Genomic DNA, 20,661 nt, shown 5'->3' with positions numbered 1-20,661 from the left:
TTCCAAGTTCAGCTGAATTAACTGCCTGCAAATTAAACAGCCAACCAACCAATCAATAAATTAACAGGCTTTGGAAGAACATAACAGAATCGGGCTCTGCAATGTTTCATATGCAACGTTCATGCTACGATCTAAAATTAATGCACATATGAAGAGCCAAGAAAATATGATTTTTTTAATTTTATTTATTTTATTTTTCTTAACATGAATAATTCTTAAAAGACAGTCAACAGAGACTAACCCCAAGATGACCCAAATGTTAGAATTAGCAGACAAGGATTTTCTAACTATGCTCAAGGATATAAAGCAAAGTAAGCTTATAACAAAGGATAGGCCATCTCAGTAAAGAAACAGAAACTGTTAAAAAAAAAATCAAAATGGAAATTCCCTTTTTTTTTTCCCCCCAAAATGGAAATTCTAAAACTGAAAGGTATCTGAAATAAAAAATCCACTGAATGGGCCTCACAGAAGAATGGAAATGAGAGATTCAGTGACTTTGAACATATGGACACAGAAATTTTACAATCTGAAGAAGAGAGAACAAAAAAACATGGGCAGAAGCTCAAAGTCTGACAAAGGAACAAAGGTAACTCAATGGAGAGAGGGCAGTCTTTTCAGCAAATGGTGCTGGAGCAACTGGACATGGACATCCATGTGCAAAAATAAAGTAATAAATTAATTAAAAAATAAAATCTAGACGCAGACCTTAAACCTTTCACAACAATTAATTCAAAATGGCTCGCAGACTTAAATGTAAAATGCAAAACTATAAAACTTCTACAGGATAATATAGGATAAAATCTAGGTGACCATGGGCTTGGTGGTAACTTTTTAGATTCAACACCAGAATTTTATCCATGAACGAAAAATGTGGAAAGGTGAATGTCATTAAAATTAAAAAATTCTGCTCTGCAAAAGACCATAGAAGGAAATGAAAGGAACAAGCTACAAACTGAGAATATTTAAAACACACTTATTTGATTAATGATTGGTATTCAATATACACAAATGATGTGGTTTTGGAATATAGGAGAGTTTTGGTGGGGTGAGGTCCAGAGCCAAGAAGTCTTTGGTGCAAAATGGTGGTTTATTAAAGCACAGGGGACAGGGCTCTGTGCAGAACAGCTGCTGTGCCAGTGTCTTAAGGAGTGGCTGATTGGGGCACCTGGGTGGTTCAGTGGGTTAAGCCTCTGACTTTGGCTCGGGTCAGGATTTCAGGGTCCTTGGATCTCTACTGGGCAAGGAGCCTGCTTCGTCCTCTCTCTGCCTGCCCCTCTGCCTGTTTGTGATCTCTCTCTCTGTCAAATAAATAAATAAAATCTTAAAAAAAAAAAAAAAAAAGAATGCCTGATTATCCCCTTGGGAGTTGTAAGGAAGGAATTGGGAGGTTTCAAAAGAACTTTCCTATACTAAAGAGGACCAACTACAAGGTACCTACAAGATACCACAAGTTCAGGTTGTTTTCCCCTCTAGCAAGATATTAACGAAATGACAGTTGGGAGATTCCTGGAAGAACATCACAAAGGTCCCATCCAAGAGTGGGGGTTGGGTGGAGGTTGCAGGCTGTCGGTGTATGCTTCGTCTTCAGCTAGCCTTCTGCTCCCTCACCACATATACATCTTAAAATTCAAAAGAAGAAAACCTACAACCCAGTGAAAAAGTGGGTAAGAGAAAAATCTTAACACACCCCACGAAAGATGATATAAAGATGACAAATAGCCGTAAGAAAATATACACAACATCCTACGTCATTAGGGACATACAAATTAAAGTAACGAGAGAGCACTACACAACTATTAGAATAGCTAAAATCCAAAACACTAACACCACCAAATGCTGGGGAGGATGCAGGGCACAAGAAACTCGTTGCCGCTGGTAATGCAAAAGACAAGCACTTTGGAAGACAGTTTGGCTGTTCCTTATAAAACTAAAACAAAACCTACCCTATCCACATGATCTAGGAATCACTGTTCCTATGCATTTATACAAATGAGCCTTAGACTCACGTCCACACAACCTGCACACGAATGTTTACAGCAGCTTTATTCTGAACTGCCAAAACTTGTAAGAATCCAAGATGTCGTTCAATAGGTGAATGGATGCGGCACAGCCATACAACACATATTCAGCAATAAAAATAAATGACCTGTCAAGTCAAGAAAACACACGGAGGAAGCTTAAATGCATACTGGTAAGTGAAAGAAGCCCATCTAAAAGGGCTACAGACTATGATTCCAAGTATATGCCACCTGGAAAGGGCAAAACTATGGAGGCAGTATAAAGATCACTGGTTGCCAAGGGACTTGCAAGGTGTGCTGATGTGACAGCACAGGAAAAAAAATCCCACTAGAATGCAAAACAGGAACACTGCCTTCCTGTCTGTCTCAGAGAAAATATTAACTTAATTAGAGCAATGACACACAACAACCAGAACAAATTAAGGGAAACTGCTGCTACAGCATCCATTTCAGTTTCTAGATTAATTTGGCAGGCACGCCTAGCTGCCTTGAAAGGATATATAAACAATCCCAATAGCCAAACTGCAGTAAGAGAACGATTTCTTGGGTGCAACGGAAAGCATGCTAAAAAAGAAAAGAAAAGAAAACAAAAGCCCCTGGGGTACTACTGTTCTTGTTCCTGAAAATTAAAGTTCTATTGACTGTGACCATTTGTTATGAGACGAGAGTTTGTAATTCTTTTTTTAAAAAGGTAGTAACCCTAAAATTTATGTACTTAGTGTTGCACTTTCCTAGAGTCAACTTAAAGTAATGGAAGGGAAAGGGAATAAGCTGGTCTTCCAACAGAATGCCACGAAGTATGTGGCGGAGCAGGTCACTGGGGCAGAAATTCCCCGGAGACCCCAAGAGACCGTCAGTGCGTCCCCACAAGATTCTGCATCCGAGAACCTGTTTAGAGGCGGGGGCTCCTCTGCGAAGCACCCCCCGCCTCCCAGGCCGCCCGGTGCTTCCGGCGCCGCCCCAGTTTTCTCTAACTGCTGCAAACACCGGGCGCGGGCGGGGTGGTCTGCGCGACGAAGGGAAATGACCTTCAAGGTCAGAAGCAAACCTTGGTTTCGACCCTCAGCTGGCCACTGCATCGGAGTCGCTGTCGCTAGTGCCTTACACGTACGTTTCCTCCTTGACCCGGGAGAATCCTTCGGGTTGGGCTTTCATCAAATCCCTCTCCCCCCATGAGAGACACCACCGACGCTCACCTCTGAGCAGGGACATGGCTGCGAGCGGGGACGAACGCAGGGCTTCCCCTCCAGCGATGAGGAGGGGCCCCTGCCCACCTCCCGGCCTTAAAGCCAGGGGCGGCGACCCGCGAGGCCCCGCCCCCGCCCTTTCACCCACTTCCCGCCTCTCCGGCCGGTCGGGGCTCGTCGCCCTCGGGCGAGATGCCACCCTCCGTGTGGGAACCCCAACCCTGCCTGCAGCCGGGCCTTGCAGAAGAGAGCGTTCCTTGCCAGCGCGTTTCCTCCTCACTCTTGTCTTTAAAGACTTTACCTCCCTTTTCCCCAGCGAGACAATGACTTGACCCTGCCCTTGTCCCTCCTGCCCCCGGCCTCTATAACCCGCCCCGGAATCCTGTACTGAACGTCCCCTTTCACCCCGCACCGGATCGCCTTAGTCCCTGGACCAGGCGTCCCGACACCGAGACGCCCCCCACGTGGAAGGGACTCGAGGGGAGGGGGCGCGCGGCCGGAAGTCGGGTGGGCCGGGCGCGGGGTCGCCGCGAGGGGATTGGCTGAGCCTCTGTCGCCCGCTGCGCGGTGCGGCTGCGCGGAGAGGGCGAGGGCGGCGGGGCCCGAGAGGGGCCTGGAGGCCGGGCGCCGGGTGGAGGTGGGGACGGGGCGGACGGGCGAGTGGGGCGGGGGCGATTGCGGCGCGAGGGAGTGCAGCGAGTGTCGGAAGGCAGGGAGTCCCCAGTGTATCCCGCACATGAGCCCGCGGTATTTTCCTTATATGATCGGGCCCCGTTGCTGGCGGCGCCGCTGGCCTGGAGCCCGAGAGGATTATGAAAACGCGTCAGGCGAAGGGTGGCTGGGGACCGGGGCGGGGAGATGAGGGGCAGCGGGCTAGGCTGGAGGTGAGGGAGAGTTAGGGAGGCTTCGGCCGCTGTGACTGTGAGCCCTGGTCGATGATGACGTGACCACTGCGCAATCTGAGTTCTAGGAACCAGGTGATGGAGTGTGTGCTGAGAACGGACTGAGACCGGGCGAGCAGCGCGGCCCTCGGCGCCGGGGCCCGGGGCGGGGTGTGTGTGCTGGGGGCGGTTCCTGTGCCTGCGAAGCTGCGGCGGATCACGTCCAGGTTTTCTGTGAACCCTCAGGGCGTGCCTGCCCTAGACGACTCCTGTAGCCTTCTTGCAAGGTGTTAAGTCCGTCCTTTTCTTTATGAAAACATTTGAACATACAGAGAAGTGGAAACATTTCTGCAGAGAACACCCATACAGCCACCACCTGTATTCTGCAGTTGTTAGTTTTGGTGTATTTGTTATATCACATCTAACATCAAACTACCTTATTTTCCTAATGCAGAACTTAATACAGTAGTCTCTGCCCCCCCACCCCTGAATGGGAGGGAGACATGGTCCCAGACCCCTAGGGGATGCCTGAAACCAGATAGTGCCAAGCCCCGTGTTTTTTTCCTGTATGTACATATCAATGATAAAGTTTATGATTTAGGCACAGTAAGAGATTAATAGCAATAATAAGAAAGTAATATACCCTAATAAAAGTTATGTGGGGGGCGCCTTCGTGGCTCAGTCAGTTAAGCCCCTGACTCTTGACTTTGGCGCAGGTCATGATCTGGGAGTGGTAAGATGGGGCCCTGGTTCAGGCTCCATCTAGGGGTGGAACCTGCTTAAGATTCTCTTTCTCTCTCCCTCTCTGCACCTGCCCCCCCTTTCTCTTTCTTTAAAAAAAAAAAAAAAAAAAAAAAGTGAATGTGGTCTTTATCTTTCTTTTTTTAGGATTTTATTTATTTAAGAGAAAGAGCGAGGGCACAAGCAGAGGGAGGGGCAGAGGGAGAGAGAGAAGCTGAGCAGGGAGCCCTAGGTGGGACTTCATCCTAGGACCCCTGGGGTCATGACCTGAGTGGAAGGCAGATGCTTAACCAACTGAGGCAGAACATTTTTATGAGGATATGAGGTGATAAAAAGCCTACCTGACTTCGTGAAGTGAGGTGAATGCCTTGGTATTGTGACATAGCCTTAAGGCTACTATTGTCCTGACACCTCAGAATAATCCTTGGCTTCCCAGACCCTGCTTAGCGGCAGATGACCTGGGTCACTGAAATGGAGGAAAGTGAAGTGGCAGATGAAAGGGTTAAGTTATACACTTCACTCTGGGAACACTTGGCTTGGGTCCTATTAGATACCAATATTTATTTCTGGTTTTTCTTAAGGCAGAATTTACATGTGGCCATGCGGTGAAAATCTTAAATTGGTTGAATTTCACAAGTGTATACACTCTTGTAACCCATTCTATCATCGGCTATAAAACTATAATTAAAACATGTCCATCGTCACAAAAAATCACTTTATTCCCCTTCCTACCTTCTACCTCCTCGTCACCCATTTTCTTGCGATCTACTGCAATTTGACCCTTAGATTTATTTCTTTTCTCCTTTCTGTCACTTTAAATGGAATGAATGCAGGAAATGGATAGCTGATTTAACATATAGGTAAGCTCTGAGGGTTATTAACTTTTAAAAATATGGAAACTACTTTCCCACAACGAGTATGTATAGTCAATAGAATTCTGACCAAGATCAAAGCTTCTCACCTACCAGATGATTTTTTTTACCTGCATCTTCTGGATGATGAACAGGGAGTAATAATAAAAGCTACCATTTTTTGGATACTGTGTGCCCAGCATTGTGCCAGGCCCTTACATACGGTGTTTATAAATTTTATACCCAGGTGTTATAATAATCCTATAAAATGGAATAATACACAATTCACATATATTGGACAAATCCTGACTGAGGGACAGTTTACAACCCCATGAGGTAGGTGGGGTTTTTTTTTTTGTCTTCTCATTTTATAAATGATGAAGCTTAGCCTCAGAGAATCCAAAGACCTTGCCAAGGCCTCCAATCTAGAAATTGCTGAATTAGAATTTTGAACATGTGATTCTCAAATGCCCAAGGCCTGTTGTCTTCAGTCCTCAGAGGATATGGAAATATAGGAGTGGGGATAGAGAAGCTGACAGGTATCATTAGCTAAGGTCTCTGTTACACAAAATGAAAGTAGGTGAATGTTAAGTGAATCTTCCTTGGAGGAAGAAGTAAAAGTACTTGGGAAGAAAGCCTGTTAAGAATGACTTTCTAGGGACGCCTGGGTGGCTCAGTGGGTTAAGCCGCTGCCTTCGGCTCAGGTCTGATCTCAGGGTCCTGGGATCGAGCCCCGCATCGGGCTCTCTGCTCAGCAGGGAGCCTGCTTCCCTCTCTCTCTCTCTCTGCCTGCCTCTCCATCTACTTGTGATTTCTCTCTGTTAAGTTAAATAAATAAATAAAAATCTTAAAAAAAAAAAAAAAAAAAAAAAAAGAATGACTTTCTATATTTTCCAGTGTATGGTGGCTTAGGTTCTGAAGATTTATTTCCTTTTTTCTGCATGGGAGGGTCTGTGGTGGGGGGAGTGGGGGAGATAAAATGGTTTCAGGTAGGTGGAGAGGTGAGGCAATGTGTCAGCAGTAAATGTTCACACTTACCCAGCCAGAGTTCCTGCGGGAAACAATATGAGAAACTTTTTTTAAATCCTCTCAAGGACGATACAGAGCACGTACTATTCTAGGTGTAGGAATTAAGTTATTACATTATATTTAACGGAAACTTTGGACTTGATTTGGGTTTGACAGTAACTCAGTTCTAATATTTTTTTTGCCATCATAGTTGCTGTGTTAAATAAAGGCTTATTTTTCCTTTAGGGCTAATTACCAGTTGGGCTGTTTTTGGCTGCAAATAACAGAAGACTTAAAATGGCTTAAACAATAAGGTTTTTTATTGTTCCACATAACAAGAAGCCTCCAAGTATTACCATGTCATCAAGTATCCAGGCTTTGGGTTGCTACAGCTGTAGGCATCGTGTCTGCATGAAACCATGTTCAAATGGGGGAAGGTGGGTACTTATTGATGTGGTTTGGAGTGGTGGGGTGGTGGGGTGGTGGGGTTCAGAGCCCATGGCCAAGAAAGAATTCTTGAGATGTCTTTGGAGTGAAAAGGTGGTTTTATCAAAGCACGAGGACGGGACCCATGGGCAGAAAGAGCAGCACTGGGGTGTGAGAAGGGACTGTATACGAAGTTTTCTATCTTGTGGACGGGAGGGTGATGTTAGGGAGATTGAGTCTATAGGTTTCTAGAGATTGCTTTTTTCTTGTAAATCCCTAAGACAGTTGCAAACTGTTGGAGACTCATATCCTGCTGACTGATCTCTATCATTTAACCATTTGTTTTCCCCTTTCCTTTATTGGAGGGCAGCCAGGAGTGCCTGGGGAATGTCACATATAGGGGTGTGGAGGGGTAGGGTTCTTTCTGGAAGTAGGGACAATTCTTTGGATGATATAATCCTATCTAGGAGGAGGCAGATCCAAGCTAGACTAACTTGGCTGCTGGTGAGGCTGCTTTCACTCTTATTGGCTGGGAGAGGCTGGGTTGGAATCAAGTGGTTTGCCCGTGGTCTTGTCTCTATACTTAGACAAAACCATCAAGTGGTCTTCAGTCAGATGTTGTCTCATTTCATCATAGGCACAGAGCAGCCTTGCCCGATGTTGGTATCTTGTGAGATTGGGCACCAGGGGAGGACAGCCTGGCCTGGCTGGGAGGGCCAGTCTAGCTTCTCATACCACAAGTGCCAGACCAGTCCCTGATGTTGGGCATCTTTGCTCTCTCAACTCTTTTTTTTTTTTTTTTTTAAGATTTTATTTATTTATTTGACAGAGAGAAATCACAAGTAGATGGAGAGGCAGGCTGAGAGAGAGAGAGGGAAGCAGGCTCTCTGCTGAGCAGAGAGCCCGATGCGGGACTCGATCCCAGGACTCTGAGATCATGACCCGAGCCGAAGGCAGTGGCTTAACCCACTGAGCCACCCAGGCGCCCCGATGCTCTCTCAACTCTTAAGTAGTTAAGTGTGTCTTGTATGAAATTTGACTCTTCGTGGACAGTTTTCTTGTGGACGCCTTGATGGTAAGCCTAGACCTCTCTGGGCATGAGGGGAAGGGTTTCCTGAAGAGTGACCTTATTCTTCCATCAGCCACCCAGAAGAGAGGTGAGTCCATCCTTAGGTAGGAGGTTGGGTTTTATTATTTTTTTAAGGCTTTTGAGAGAGAGAGCGCCCGTGTGTGCATGAGCAAGGGGGAGGGGCAGAGGGAGCAGCTGACTCCCTGCTGAGCAGGGAGCCCAATGAGGGGCTCCAGCCCAGGACCCTGAGAATATCACCCGAGCCCAAGGCAGATGCCCAGCTGACTGAGCCACCCAGGCACTCCATGGAGGTTGGTAACTTTTAGAGGTAACTTTTTTTTTTAAGAGGCAACTTTTCTCCAACCAGTATTTCTGTATCATGAAGTGTTTCATGGTGGTTCCTAGTGATGACTGTTTAAGGGCACCGTCCCTGGAGAAACCTTAACCTATACCTACTGGTGGGGTTGCTGACCTAAGTTTCAAAGATTTCCAGGTGATTTTGGTGTGTGCTCTTGTAGGTAAGAAACAGCCTACCCGTGTTTCTGTATCTATGTTTAGTTTTTGGGCTCTCTATTCTGTTCCAGAGGATAACTGGTCTGTGCCATTTCTACACATCTCACATCTTAATTACTAAAGTTTTATATTAAGTCTTGGTACTTGTTGGGAAAGTTTTCCCTTTAAGGAAGGTCTTCCTTATCGTTGGGTCTTGGCACTTCCCTATCAATTTTAGAATAAGTTTGTCGATTTCCCCCACAAAAATACTGTTGAGATTTTTTTTGGTTCTTTGTGTAGATCAACTTGGAGACAACCGACTACAGTTTTGGTATTTAAGTCTTATTATCTGCAAACGTGATATAATTTCTCCAGGCTGTCAATGTTTCACTTATGTTATAAACTCCATACAGATCTTGTAAATATTTTCCCACTATTTTTTTTTTTTACACATATGCAAAGCTATACATGTGACTGAGTTTGTCCCTAGGCTCTGTGTCCTGTGCCATTGATCTACTCGTCTTTTCCTCTTCCAAACTACTGTGTTTGAATTCTGTGGCTCTGAGGCAATTGCTCATTAAGTCTGTTATTTTACAGGGAAAGTTTGCTCCCATGCCCTACCTACAGGCAGAAGTGCCAACCCCTGGTTTAAGTGATCATGATCCATGTTTGAATGTAGGCCCCTAGAATCAAGTTTCTCAAGCAGGCATTAAAAATAAGCTTTTCAGCCGATATACAGCTGCAGAGTTCTAAATTTCATTTAGATTTGGCACACCACTTTCTTCAAAAGTATTTATTTCCACAAATTTTTATCCACACCTGAATATTATAGTAACTAATACAAGCATCTTTTTCTATAAACAAAGGTGTACTTTACAGATTTGTTCAAAATGAAAAAATATTTTTATCAGTAGTATTTCTTCTTACAATGTTAGATTTACTCCGGCATATCATGTGAACCCTCTTCGGAGAAGCAGTCCTTCATCTAAATAATAGTTGCTGGCAAAATGTTATATCCAAATCTGGGTTATTCTGATATAGTATCATCTTAGAAAGTAGCTTAAAATCATTTGATTGCTTTATTAGAATTAGAAATTTCTTTAGGAAAACCAATACTTAGTATCAACCTAGTAAGAGGAAAGAACAGTCCTATATTTGTCATTGCCATTCACCTCTAATTTTTCTATACCCCCTAATTCTCTAATTATGGCACCAGTGTGTGCAAAAAAATGAATTTTGGCTATTCGGCTCGTGCAGCAAATTAATTTGAGAAACTGCCTAGGAATACTCTAGGAGAAAAAAGGACAGGGACCTGCCCCCATGCTGTCACACTGTAGTGACTGTCCAGTCCCCTAGGCAGGAGACAAGTGCTTCAATTCCGGATACCCCTGCTGCCTAGAAGGAGGTCCCATGTATGACAACCGTTACCTATATTGTAGGCAGAAGAAATGAATTCTAATTTATTTCCTGTAATCTTGATGCGGTAAGGCTCTAAGAGTGGTGAATTGATGGTAGCAGGGTTAAATTTTTCCTAAGTGTTCCAAGTTCCTAGGTTTCTCTTTTGTCTTGTTTTTTACAAAAGCCTGAAAATTTTGAGTATAGGAAAATCAAGGGAAGGTGCTCCTACGGACATGCCCCATGGAAAGCGGAGAAATAACCTCCATAAACTTTGGGTCTCATCTGCTGCTCAGCTGCCACAGAGCAAACTGCAGCTGTGAAGACCCAGGGAGAACGCAGAGAGGGGCGCGCTTCCCAGCTCCAGCAACAGTGACTGATCTGCATTACTACCGGCAAACAGAGGTCCCCCATGATACTGAAAACACAGGCTGTCTATAAATATTTGATTCTTAAATAATCGTTAAAATGCTCTTAATGTTTCAAGAAACAAAGGAAAACTCCACCATGACGTCCCTCTACAACTCTTGTTTCCGAGAAATAATTGACAAGTCAGTTATCTTAGTAACTGCCCAAGGCATGGGGTGAGAGTGGGTGTGGACTAAATTTTGAATAAAAAGGAGACAGGTATCCAGTGTGGACTGAGGTCAGACCTTGGTGTTGACTTAAATTACACGAAGTCATTGATTTCATGAAGTCGGAAAATGTTTAGCTTTAAAAAAGCAAAGAATAAAAATGCTAATAAGTGATTAAAGTTTCTCTAAAAGTGCTTCTTTTCAGTCTCCAAGTGTTAAGTTAAACAGGGCTGACCCAGGGCTGACCCAAGCATTTTCCAGTCACTGTTATTTCTCTGTTGTTAGTACTCTATTAAGTACAGCTCCAGTGAAATGCCCCTCTCTCCTGGAAAAGGACTATTCATACCCCCCTCCCCCTCCGCTGCCACATTTATTCTAATTGCCAAGCTTTTATTTAATGAGTCCTTGGCACCTATGATTAACGGTGACAGCAGTAGTGACCCATGGAGATGGAGAGAGTGAGGATATAAGACAGAATGTAAGGACAGCAAGCCGTTACATTTATAGAATCACTGCTTTTCAAACTCAACACTCGAAACAAGGCCATTTGGGGTTAACTTGAAGATGAAGGTCAGTCCTTACATGAAAGCTCAGTTTTAAACTGAAGTGCAACATCAGCAAATTATACTTAATAAATGACTTTAAAAAGAGGTAGCCACAGACCCACAGACTGGCCTTCCCAAGGAAGTCACTGTGTGGGCTGAAGGGGTGCATTGTGGGTTTCAGAGGACATAGCTGTACCCGGCGAATGGGGGACAGGTACAGCTCTGCGGATACCTGAGAGCGGCCCGCCATGGTTTCCGTGAACGAGTCGTGCTGGGGTTGTAGATTTGGACGGGATGCTCCAGAGTCTGCCCAGGCGCTGGGCCTTGTGCCCTAGCAGGCCCAAGAATGGCGGAGCAAGTGGAGCCGAATGGACACAGGACCATTCAGGTCTTGGGGTGTGAGGTGTTTCCAGCAGCTTTTGGAGTTGGCTGGCTGATAGACAGGTGGTGCTTACGTGTGTGTAAGTGTGTGCGTGTGCATGCGTGCGCATAGGGGGACGTTCTACCTGCCATTCATGGGGTAATCTTGATGTCATATAGAGGCTCTTCTCAGTTTTGCAAATACCATCTCTTCTGGTCATGGGAGCAACATACTGTTATCTGTTAGAAATACGGGAAAAAAAATCACCAAAAAGTGGGTTTAGAGAATATGCAGGGCTTTCTAATTGAATGCCTACTGTTGAAGAGGCAAGGAAAAAACCTATAAAAGCAGTGAACATAAAATTGGCTGTCATATTTCACTGAAAACTGTTTTAATCCTTTTTTCAAAGCAGAGGTATTTGCCATGTTTATGTGGTGAATTTAAAAGTTGTTGAAAACGGATGCCTGGGTGGTTCAGTTGGTTAACCATCGGCCTTTGGCTCAGGTCATGATCCCAGGGTCCTGGGATGGAGCCCCACATCGGGCTCCCTCCTCCGTGGGAGTCTGCTCCCTCTCCATCTGTTGTTCCCCCTGCTGAATGAATAAAATCTTTAAAAAAATAAATAAAAAATAAATGTTCCAAATAACCTGAAAAGGGAGTGTTGACCTAAGCTACTCTCACTCTTTAAAAAGAACCTACACTTATACAAACATACAAACCCAAAAAGACTTTTGGACGATAATAATCCCTAAACTGAATATTTAGAAAAGTTTTTCAAATAATCGGATTCTCACGTTCATTTTCTTTTACTGTTTCTGGTTACCTGGAATTAACAGTGCATTATGTGATGTTCTTATTGGGAGTTTCATGGCATTAAGGAATTACAGGCTTTCATACTGACTTGTTTGGTTTTTTTATCTGTAAATAAAACCAAAGTTGGTATTCTTTTCTAATATGTAGATTACATAGATTTTTGTGAAAGTTTTGTGGACTCAGGAAGCACATGGACTAGCACTGGAAACGGAAACAAAGACTCTTTCCGTGTGGCTCACACTTTAAGTTTGGGATCGGAGCATTTTAAGCAGGACTCTTCCATAAACCCAAGACTATGCAAAAAGGGTTTAAGCATAGGAGGGACAGAGTCTTCTAATTTTGCTTTAGAAACCTGTCCTCAGAATGTTTGGAGGTTAGTTATACCACTGTCTCTGCATCACCAGGCTTTCAGGATACTTTCGAAAACTTCTCCGAAGGCCCAAGCCCTGTATTTTTGTTCTCTGAACATCTCCCCACAAACTCATTTGCACTGGTGGTTTGTAGACCTCAGGAGATGGCCCCACTGTGCAACAGCTTCATGTTATTAGTACCATTATTTGTTCAAAGTGATTTGAAGGCAACTTACGTGGCATATTTTCCATATGATTTTACTTTGGGCACCCTCCAGTTACATGCAAAGATCAAAACTGGGCAGTTTCCATTTTAAAGACTGACACCTTTTATATGGGCCATGGGGGCTGCTGGGTGGCGGGAGAGGATTTTAACATGTATTTGTTTACATTGAAATCATATACTTAAAAATCTTCCATACTTCAAGTGTTTTTATTCTGAGCAGTACGTACAAAAAAATAATGCCAAATGTGTCTTATTCCGTATCGTTTAGCACTCTGTACGGGCTCTCAGTCTTTTACAGATTTAACAGACCCCTCACTTCACCATACATAAGAGGCTTCCTTCTTGCCCTCACTGGAAATGGAGCCACGGGCAGGGGCGAGGGCTGTGCCTTGTCAGACCTCGCTGAGGAACTCCAGGTTCAGATAGGCCGGGATGTGGATTGAGTCCATGGTCAGCGAGGATGGGTTGAATGGAAACAAGACGGGAAACATGTGCTTGGAGTCTAACAGCAGCTGCTGAGGGTCATTCCGCTCTTGTAGCTGTGCCTGTGAGGGAGACGACAACCACATGAAAGGCCACCCCCAAAAGAGCTGGTTTAGAGGAACTCACAAAAGTGAAGTAGCATGTATCATGGAAACATTTGTTAAGACAATTAGGGTGGGCTTTGGGAGAACGTGGCCTCCCTGTCCCTGTGGCATTCATCAGGGAGAGGAGCCCTGGTTTCAGCCTGTTGGAATCCAGATGACCTTAAGCTCTCCCCAAATTTTGGCAGTCTTTAAATTTTCCAGCTAAAGGAGAATAGAAAAATACATTTCAGGTGCAAATCGTGTGGAGAGGTACTACAGTGAAGGGCTTAAGACCATGGGCTCTGGAGGCAGACAGCCTGAGCTCTGATCTGGTGGGCAAATTCCTGAACCTATCTGTGCCTTAGTTTCCTCATCTGTAAACCAGAATGGGGAGAGTGACATCACACAAAATGGCAGAGTGAAAGCACTGGGCCTCAGTCCCTCCATTGAAGCAGCCACTGAGCTGGAAAAAGCAATTGCTCTTGGAACTCTGGAACCTGATTAGACACTTAGAACCAGCAGGAGCTGAAGAAGGGGGAGGTTGCTTATCTCTGCAAAGGGAGCAGTCTGTGTGAATTGGCCACTAACCTAAGTCTCCAGCCCCTGTGTAGCTGAGGGACAGAGGCCCACACTCTGGGAGAAGCCAGCCAGTGCAGCAGGCCAGACAGTGGGACCTCGTCCTCCAAAATCTGAGTTCCTGCCCTTGCTCTCATGTTCCCTGATGGATGGGCACAGATGCGTGCTTTGATTTTACCTTCTCTTGGGATACAGTGGCTTCCTCCAATGGTATCAAGTGGAAGATTTAAAGGGACACAACCCCTCCTTCCCCCCACCTAATTTGGACCCAAACATTTTAGGAAAAGTATAGTAACTCAAATGAAACTTTTCAGTTCACCAAAGGGGTTCAACAGCAGACTTGAGCAGGCAGAAGAAATGATCAGTGAACTTGAAGATAAGGCAATTGAAATTATCCAGTTTGAGGAACAGATAAATAAAATGGATAAAAGTAAACAGAACCTTAGGGACCTGTGGGGCACCATAAAGCATACCAACATATACCTCATAGTAGTCCCAGAAGAGGAAAAGAGAAAAGGGCAGCAAAATATTGAAGACATAATGGCCGAAAACATCCAAAATCTAATGAAAAACGTACACCTGTTCCCCCTCCCCAAGAAGGAAAAAAAAAAAAAATCCAAATGGGATAAACACTCACACTGAGACACATTATAGTCAGATTATCAAAGTCCAACAACAAAGAGGGAGAAAGGACTCCTCACTTATAAAGTATCCTCAAGATTATGAACAGATTTTTTTCATCAGAAACCAGAGGCCAGAAGGCATGGGGTAACCTATTTAAAGTCCTAAAAGAAACTCTTAACCAAAAACTCTATACCCAGCAAAACTATCCTTCAGGAATAAAGGAGAAATTAAGTCACTTCCACATCAACAAAAGAAAGTCCTGCAGGGCGCTTGAGTGGCTCAGTCGTTAAGTGTCTGCCTTCAGCTCGAGTCATGATCTCTGGATCCTGGGATTGAGTCCCGCATAGGGCTCCTTGCTCAGTGGGAAGCCTGCCTCTCCCTCTGCCCCTGCTTATGTTCCCTCTCCCACTGTGTTTCTGTCAAATAAAACAAAAATAAAATCATAAAAAAAAAAAACCGTCCTGCAGGCTGACATGGAAGGACACTAGACAGTAATTTGAGGCTGTAGGAAGAAATAAAGAACACAGCCAGCATTGTACTTCTGCTTGTAGCTCCTTCTTACATAATTTATGCAGATGCAGAAAACAGTTAAGCATTTCTGTTAGTGGGGACATCATGTACAGCAGATGTGGCAGTAACAACATAGTGGCAGAGACAGGGATAGGGGTATGTATGTAGCAGCAGAACATGTGTACTATTGACCTAAGTTGGGATTATTTATATTAGGTAGTTCCAAGTTTAAGATGTTAGTTGTGATCAGCAGGGTGATAAAAAAAGTACACAAAAAAGGAAAGTAGGGAATCTCAGTGGTACACTACAAAAACTAAACACACACAAAGGCAGTAATGAGTAACACAAAACATAGAAGGCATACAGAAAATAAGTGGTTCCCTAGCAGAGGTCATGAATGATAGAGTTAACTAGGGTAAAGCAGAGAATGGTCTCTGGCACTAGGTGAGTCCCGTGTGGGCGGCTAATGCTCCTTTGTTCCTTCTGTTGGTTCACATCCCATCAACCTCTGAATTAGGAACCCAGGTGGAGACGTCCTTACATGAAGGCCACGGAGACTAGTTAGCTATGAGTGTTGCCCAGAGGAAAATCAATACATCTCGATCTTGTAAAAATACAGGCCATCGACTACTAGCTTAAGCGATCAAAATTTTTTTCCTCCTTAGGAAAACTCACCACTAGGCAGTGGTAACATTTGGTATGTTGTAACTTTCTAGAAGTTTCATCATTATCCTGTATTAGCCAAGACCAACAAGAGATCTTATATGAACTCATTAAGCCTTTGCAGGTCACAGGCGACTATTACTCATTATAGCTCTGCGTTTCTAAAGCCTTCAAGTGGGGCTGAGGTTAGTAAATAACGCAGGAGCATTTGAAAAGTGCTGGGAAACAGATTTTTAGAACAAAATCTGTGTGAGCATAGGACTGTGAGTCGATTCTATAGTGGCTGTGGAATGCATAAAGGTGAACCTGGATAATAAATGGAAAACTCTTTAAATTTCCAGTTGTCAAGTAAAAAAACCTCCATGTGGTTGGTATCACATGAAACGTGGGCCAAAATTTTATATATATATATATATATATATATATATATATATATTTGGAGGGAGGGGATTGTGTATGTGGAGGGGCGGGGGGGAGGGGCAGAAGGGGAGGGAGAGAATCTCAAGCAGACTCAGTGCTGAGCACGGAGCCCTATGTGGGGCTTGATCTCACAACCCTGAGACCATGCCCAGAGCTGAAATCAAGAATCAGATGCTCAATCCACTGAGCCACCCACATGTCCTGGGCCAAAATTTTGAAGTAATTTTAACAGTTTGAGAAAGTAGCTTGAAATAATGGGAACAGTTTAGCCGAAGAAAGGACATTTAGAGACACATAAGCAACTACTGTTACTAATTTAAGATAAAGATACCAAATAGTGGGTCTGTTGAGAACCTAACAGAATGGTCTCTCCAGGACCACTGAAGTCCAAAAGTAAACTCAGCTTGGTTGTATTTATTATTACAAACCCGGTCACACAGCCTATAAAGGTGTACATAAAATGTGAAAGGGCAAAAGGCTCTTAAAAATTGTTTTGTAGCACTTAAATGTCCTTTTATTTCTCAACCTCAGATCAGCAGGTTCTACTCTTTAAAGGGTTTGAAGAAATTGTAAGGGATTGAGAGGAGGGTATAAAAATTTAGAAAAGTTAATACCTATATTATTTATAATTCAGCAGCAAAAGGTGCACATACTTATTTAAAATTAACAAGGTAGTCATCTTATAGGCATTATCCTGTGAATCCTTCTGTGAGTTTAAGAATCCCCTCAAATTTACGTTTTTAAAGGTCAGCACGTTCTGCCCATATCACCCAAGCAAATGGTTTGCTTTAAGGAGCAAATAGTATTTATCCCACATTAGATGTGTGCAAGTACAGGAAGTCGGCACAAATCATTCCACCCTTTCCTCTGTGTAGCCTCTGTCTCTGGAGACACAGAACATAAAACTACAGCTGGCAAAAACAAAAAACAAACAAACAAACAAACAAACCAAAAAACAGACCCCCCCAAAACAAAACAAAACAAACCAACAAACAAACAAAAAAAAGAAAACAAAAACAAAAAAACACCAGAATTTTTTGATAGAGTCACCAGCCACTGAGAGTGGTGGCTGAAGCGACTCAGAACCTGATTCTGGCGCTGCAGAGACGATCTGACCAACCTCTGCTACCTTTTTTCCCTCTGCCCTTAATGCAACGCCAAAGTTTGATGTGGCAAAAATTCTTTGACCTTTGGCTTGACTTCCGACTCTTCTTCTCAACAGCGCCCCTGTCAACCCAGCAGCGGTTCCAACTCTCCCTCTGATGTGTATGCTAGTATTTAAAACCAAATAAGACTTTCGGAACTTGTACTTTGATTTGTGTAAATTATCAGTGCTCCACAAAAACCCGTGGGGACTCCAGAGAACCCGGTGGCTTTTCTTTGTCATCGAAAGGCTTCCTCTACTTTCAGTAGCAGACTGTGGCTGTGTCCGGACTGGATCTTTTCCATCAGCACCCCGCCTTCTCGAGCTATCTGTGGTGCTCCCTCTCTGCCTGCTTTCCCTGTGCTCCGCATGTCACCGCGTTGCCTTTAGAAGAACGGCCTTCCACCTGACTTGGCATCCTTCCTTTGACCTTCAGCCTCTGGTTTCACCTCAGACACAAGGTTGAAATGTTCATTTGTCCTTAGACACGGCTGACTTTCTCAATCTCTGGATCTCTACGTGGCCACGGTGTAAGGCGCTCGGAAGAGAAATCCCAAGACTGCACTAGAGGAAGAGCGTCTCCTACCCCCTGTGTTCTCCAGGTTTTTGAGTGTCTTTTTGATAAAGCCTCATTTCAATTCCCCTTTTCCTGCCTCCTCTGCTCACTTTCGTCCATTTCTTTTGATCCTGGTTTCCTATGCTGGGATCACAGTGCAGTGGCTGGCTAAGGAGGCTTAGGCAATGAGAAAGTGTTGTATCTCCTCAAGGTGTTCCCCACGGTGGGTAATGAGAGAAACGGTCACCGTCCTTCTGAGTCATCTGGACGTGGCTACAATCACACTTACAATTCTACTATTGCTACACTATTTGGAGCCTGGAAAATTTCCCCACATGTGTTGTTACGACATTACAGTTAACTCCTGCAAGGTCTCCCAATTAATAGGGGACACTTGTGATCCATTAAACATAACCAAGATATCCACTGCTATTTGAAAAAATTGGTAATTGGGGGTCTTATCTAATCTATCACAATTTGGAGCCTAACTTGTTTCATGTTTCTCCTTTTGCATGTGCTGATGCATGTACCATTTGCTGGCCATCGTGCCCCCCCTGGAGCCATACTGCAAGCCCCTGGACCGACTCCTGGATTGATTCCAACTGCCTCATAGCCCACCGCCCCATTTCAGCAGGAAGCAGCCAGAGTGGTCATGCTCTGGTCCTTGAAGGCAGTCCGTACTATTCCAGGGGGAGGGAGGAGGGAGGATCAGGTGGGGCTAGGCAGGGAGAGATAGAAAGGGGGCTATGTGATCAGGCTCACAGAAATCCCAAAAAAGTGGAGGTGTGGGGAAACCACAGGGAAGAGGACCAACCGGACCACCCTACCCTAAGGGTGTGAGGTGGGTAGTGTCTCTACAGATAACCACTGTGACCAACAAAGAATAACCAGGCCCTAAAAAGGAAGTAAGCCATGGAAGGTGTTATCAATAGAGATGTTAAAAGGATTTAAGTTCCCTGGTTAGCTTTCTAGAAAAGACAAACCCTAAAGGCCCTCACTGGCAACCCAGTTAGGACCCCTCTCACTCTTGAGAGCTTTTTCTGTATCTTCACTTAATAAACTTCTATCACTGTAGTAAAATAAATAAATAAATTTTATATATATATATATATATATATATATATATTTTTTTTTTTTTTTTTTTAAAGGCATTCAGCCAAATCACCTAAGGCTCAGCTTTAGGAAGCTCATCTTTTAAAAAAGAAAAAAAAAAAAAAAAATCCCACAATCTCAAGACAGATTTAAATAATCACTTCCCTAATACATTTTCTTTTCTTTCTTTCAAGCATGTACCTAAGGGCAAATGTTATGAGTCTTAGAGGCAAGACTGAGAGCTCAAATTGTTTTCTTAAAATAATATTTCTTAGTTTAGTTCATGGTTGGGGATGATATTCTGCTGACTTTGTTAATTCCACTTGGCGCTCTAATTCAGTGATGTGCTAGTAGCAAATACGACATCTAAAATCCAAGCAGAGATTCTAAAAGTTCAGTCTTTTGTGTATACAGCTAAGTTATTTATGCGTGATACAGTTAGTATTTACCCAAATGAAAAGCCTTAGGATATAAGGTCTTTTGGCTTAGAATATAACCAGTGATTTATTAATACAGAGAAGCAAAGTTAAACTCTAAACTTTTATTTCCTTTATTAGTTTTAGGTGAGAGCTTTATAAAATTGATTCTAGTTTTGGACCAGGACTTTATAAAATTGATTAATGTTTTAAAACTCACCTGGATTGTTCGTATAAAGGCCACGGTTACCCGTTCTTCAAATTCATTCAGGGGAGTATAAAGGTTTAAAATTTTGACAATCTGTTGGAATAAAAGCAAAAGCTTAGCAAGACCTAAAGGAACATACGACAACTTTTGGATTTCAATGAATATAGGACACTCACAAGAGTATACTCTTCTTTACACAGGACCCATACCTTGGAGCTGGAGTGAAATCAAGGAGAGGAGCCTACAGTTTGTAAACTACAGATCAGAGGCTTCGTCTACTAGACCTGAGCCCTTACTCCTGTCTCCATCATGCCTCCCCACCCCCACTCCTGGCTTAAAAGATAATGGTTCTAAACAGTATGGAGATTCCTCAAGAAATTAAAAGTGGACGCCTGGGTGGCTCAGTTGGTTGGGCAGCTGCCTTCGGCTCAGGTCATGATCCCAGCGTCCTGGGATCGAGTCCCGCGTCGGGCTCCTTGCTCGGCAGGGAGCCTGCTTCTCCCTCTGCCTCTAGCCTGCCACTCTGTCTGCCTGTGCTTGCACTCTGTATCTCTCTCTCTCTCTAACAAATAAATAAAAAATCTTTAAAAAAAAAAAAAAAAAAAAAAAAAGAAATTAAAAGTGGAGCTTTCCTATGACCCTGCAATTGCACTCCTGGGTATTTACCCCAAAGATACAGATGTAGTGAAAAGAAGGGCCATCTGTACCCCAATGTTTATAGCAGCAATGGCCATAGTCGCCAAACTGTGGAAAGAACCAAGATGCCCTTCAACGGACGAATGGATAAGGAAGATGTAGTCCATATACACTATGGAGTATTATGCCTCCATCAGAAAGGATGAATGCCCAACTTTTGTAGCAACATAGACCGGACTGGAAGAGATCATGCTGAGTGAAATAAGTCAAGCAGAGAGAGTTAATTATCATATGGTTTCACTTATTTGTGGA

The 20,661-nt window shown here is 43.7% G+C and overlaps 2 protein-coding genes, 1 long non-coding RNA gene and 2 other non-coding genes across 9 annotated transcripts in view; 3 read left to right on the top strand and 2 right to left on the bottom strand.

The window, feature by feature from the left end:
* The window catches only part of ACAA2 (acetyl-CoA acyltransferase 2), a 29,987-nt gene extending 26,623 nt beyond the window's left edge, over positions 1-3,364 (bottom strand). Inside the window, exon 1 of one of the 2 annotated variants that reach the window (XM_059138815.1) lies at positions 3,215-3,364. In XM_059138815.1, coding sequence (XP_058994798.1) covers positions 3,215-3,230 — 16 coding nt within the window. In that variant the 5' untranslated portion in view covers positions 3,231-3,364. Of the gene's footprint in view, positions 1-3,066; positions 3,187-3,214 lie in introns of those variants that run through there. The other variant, XM_059138814.1, reaches the window with a different exon arrangement.
* LOC131810872 (uncharacterized) lies at positions 2,929-20,096 on the top strand. Of its 3 annotated transcripts, XR_009345755.1 has the most exons (5): positions 2,929-3,125; positions 6,933-7,123; positions 17,520-18,043; positions 18,558-18,838; positions 19,914-20,096. It is a non-coding gene; the product is annotated as an uncharacterized LOC131810872 (long non-coding RNA). The 3 variants fall into 3 exon arrangements; XR_009345753.1 differs by having other exon boundaries at positions 17,520-18,838; XR_009345754.1 differs by having other exon boundaries at positions 2,931-3,125; positions 17,927-18,838.
* On the top strand, positions 3,915-4,057 carry LOC131811997 (small Cajal body-specific RNA 17). The gene has a single exon (XR_009346230.1). It is a non-coding gene; the product is annotated as a small Cajal body-specific RNA 17 (non-coding RNA).
* LOC131811993 (small Cajal body-specific RNA 18) lies at positions 4,135-4,217 on the top strand. The gene has a single exon (XR_009346226.1). It is a non-coding gene; the product is annotated as a small Cajal body-specific RNA 18 (non-coding RNA).
* Positions 9,452-20,661, bottom strand: part of MYO5B (myosin VB) — a 345,627-nt gene continuing 334,417 nt past the window's right edge. For both annotated transcript variants that reach the window (XM_059138813.1, XM_059138812.1), the window contains exons 38-39: positions 19,726-19,806; positions 9,452-13,483 (exon numbers count right to left, since the gene is read on the bottom strand). In XM_059138813.1, coding sequence (XP_058994796.1) covers positions 13,331-13,483; positions 19,726-19,806 — 234 coding nt within the window. In that variant the 3' untranslated portion in view covers positions 9,452-13,330. The remainder of the gene's footprint in view (positions 13,484-19,725; positions 19,807-20,661) is intronic.

The sequence above is a fragment of the Mustela lutreola genome, chromosome 11, assembly GCF_030435805.1.
Source record: "Mustela lutreola isolate mMusLut2 chromosome 11, mMusLut2.pri, whole genome shotgun sequence".
Taxonomy (NCBI): domain Eukaryota; kingdom Metazoa; phylum Chordata; class Mammalia; order Carnivora; family Mustelidae; genus Mustela; species Mustela lutreola.
This window is presented reverse-complemented; position numbering and strand designations above follow the sequence as displayed.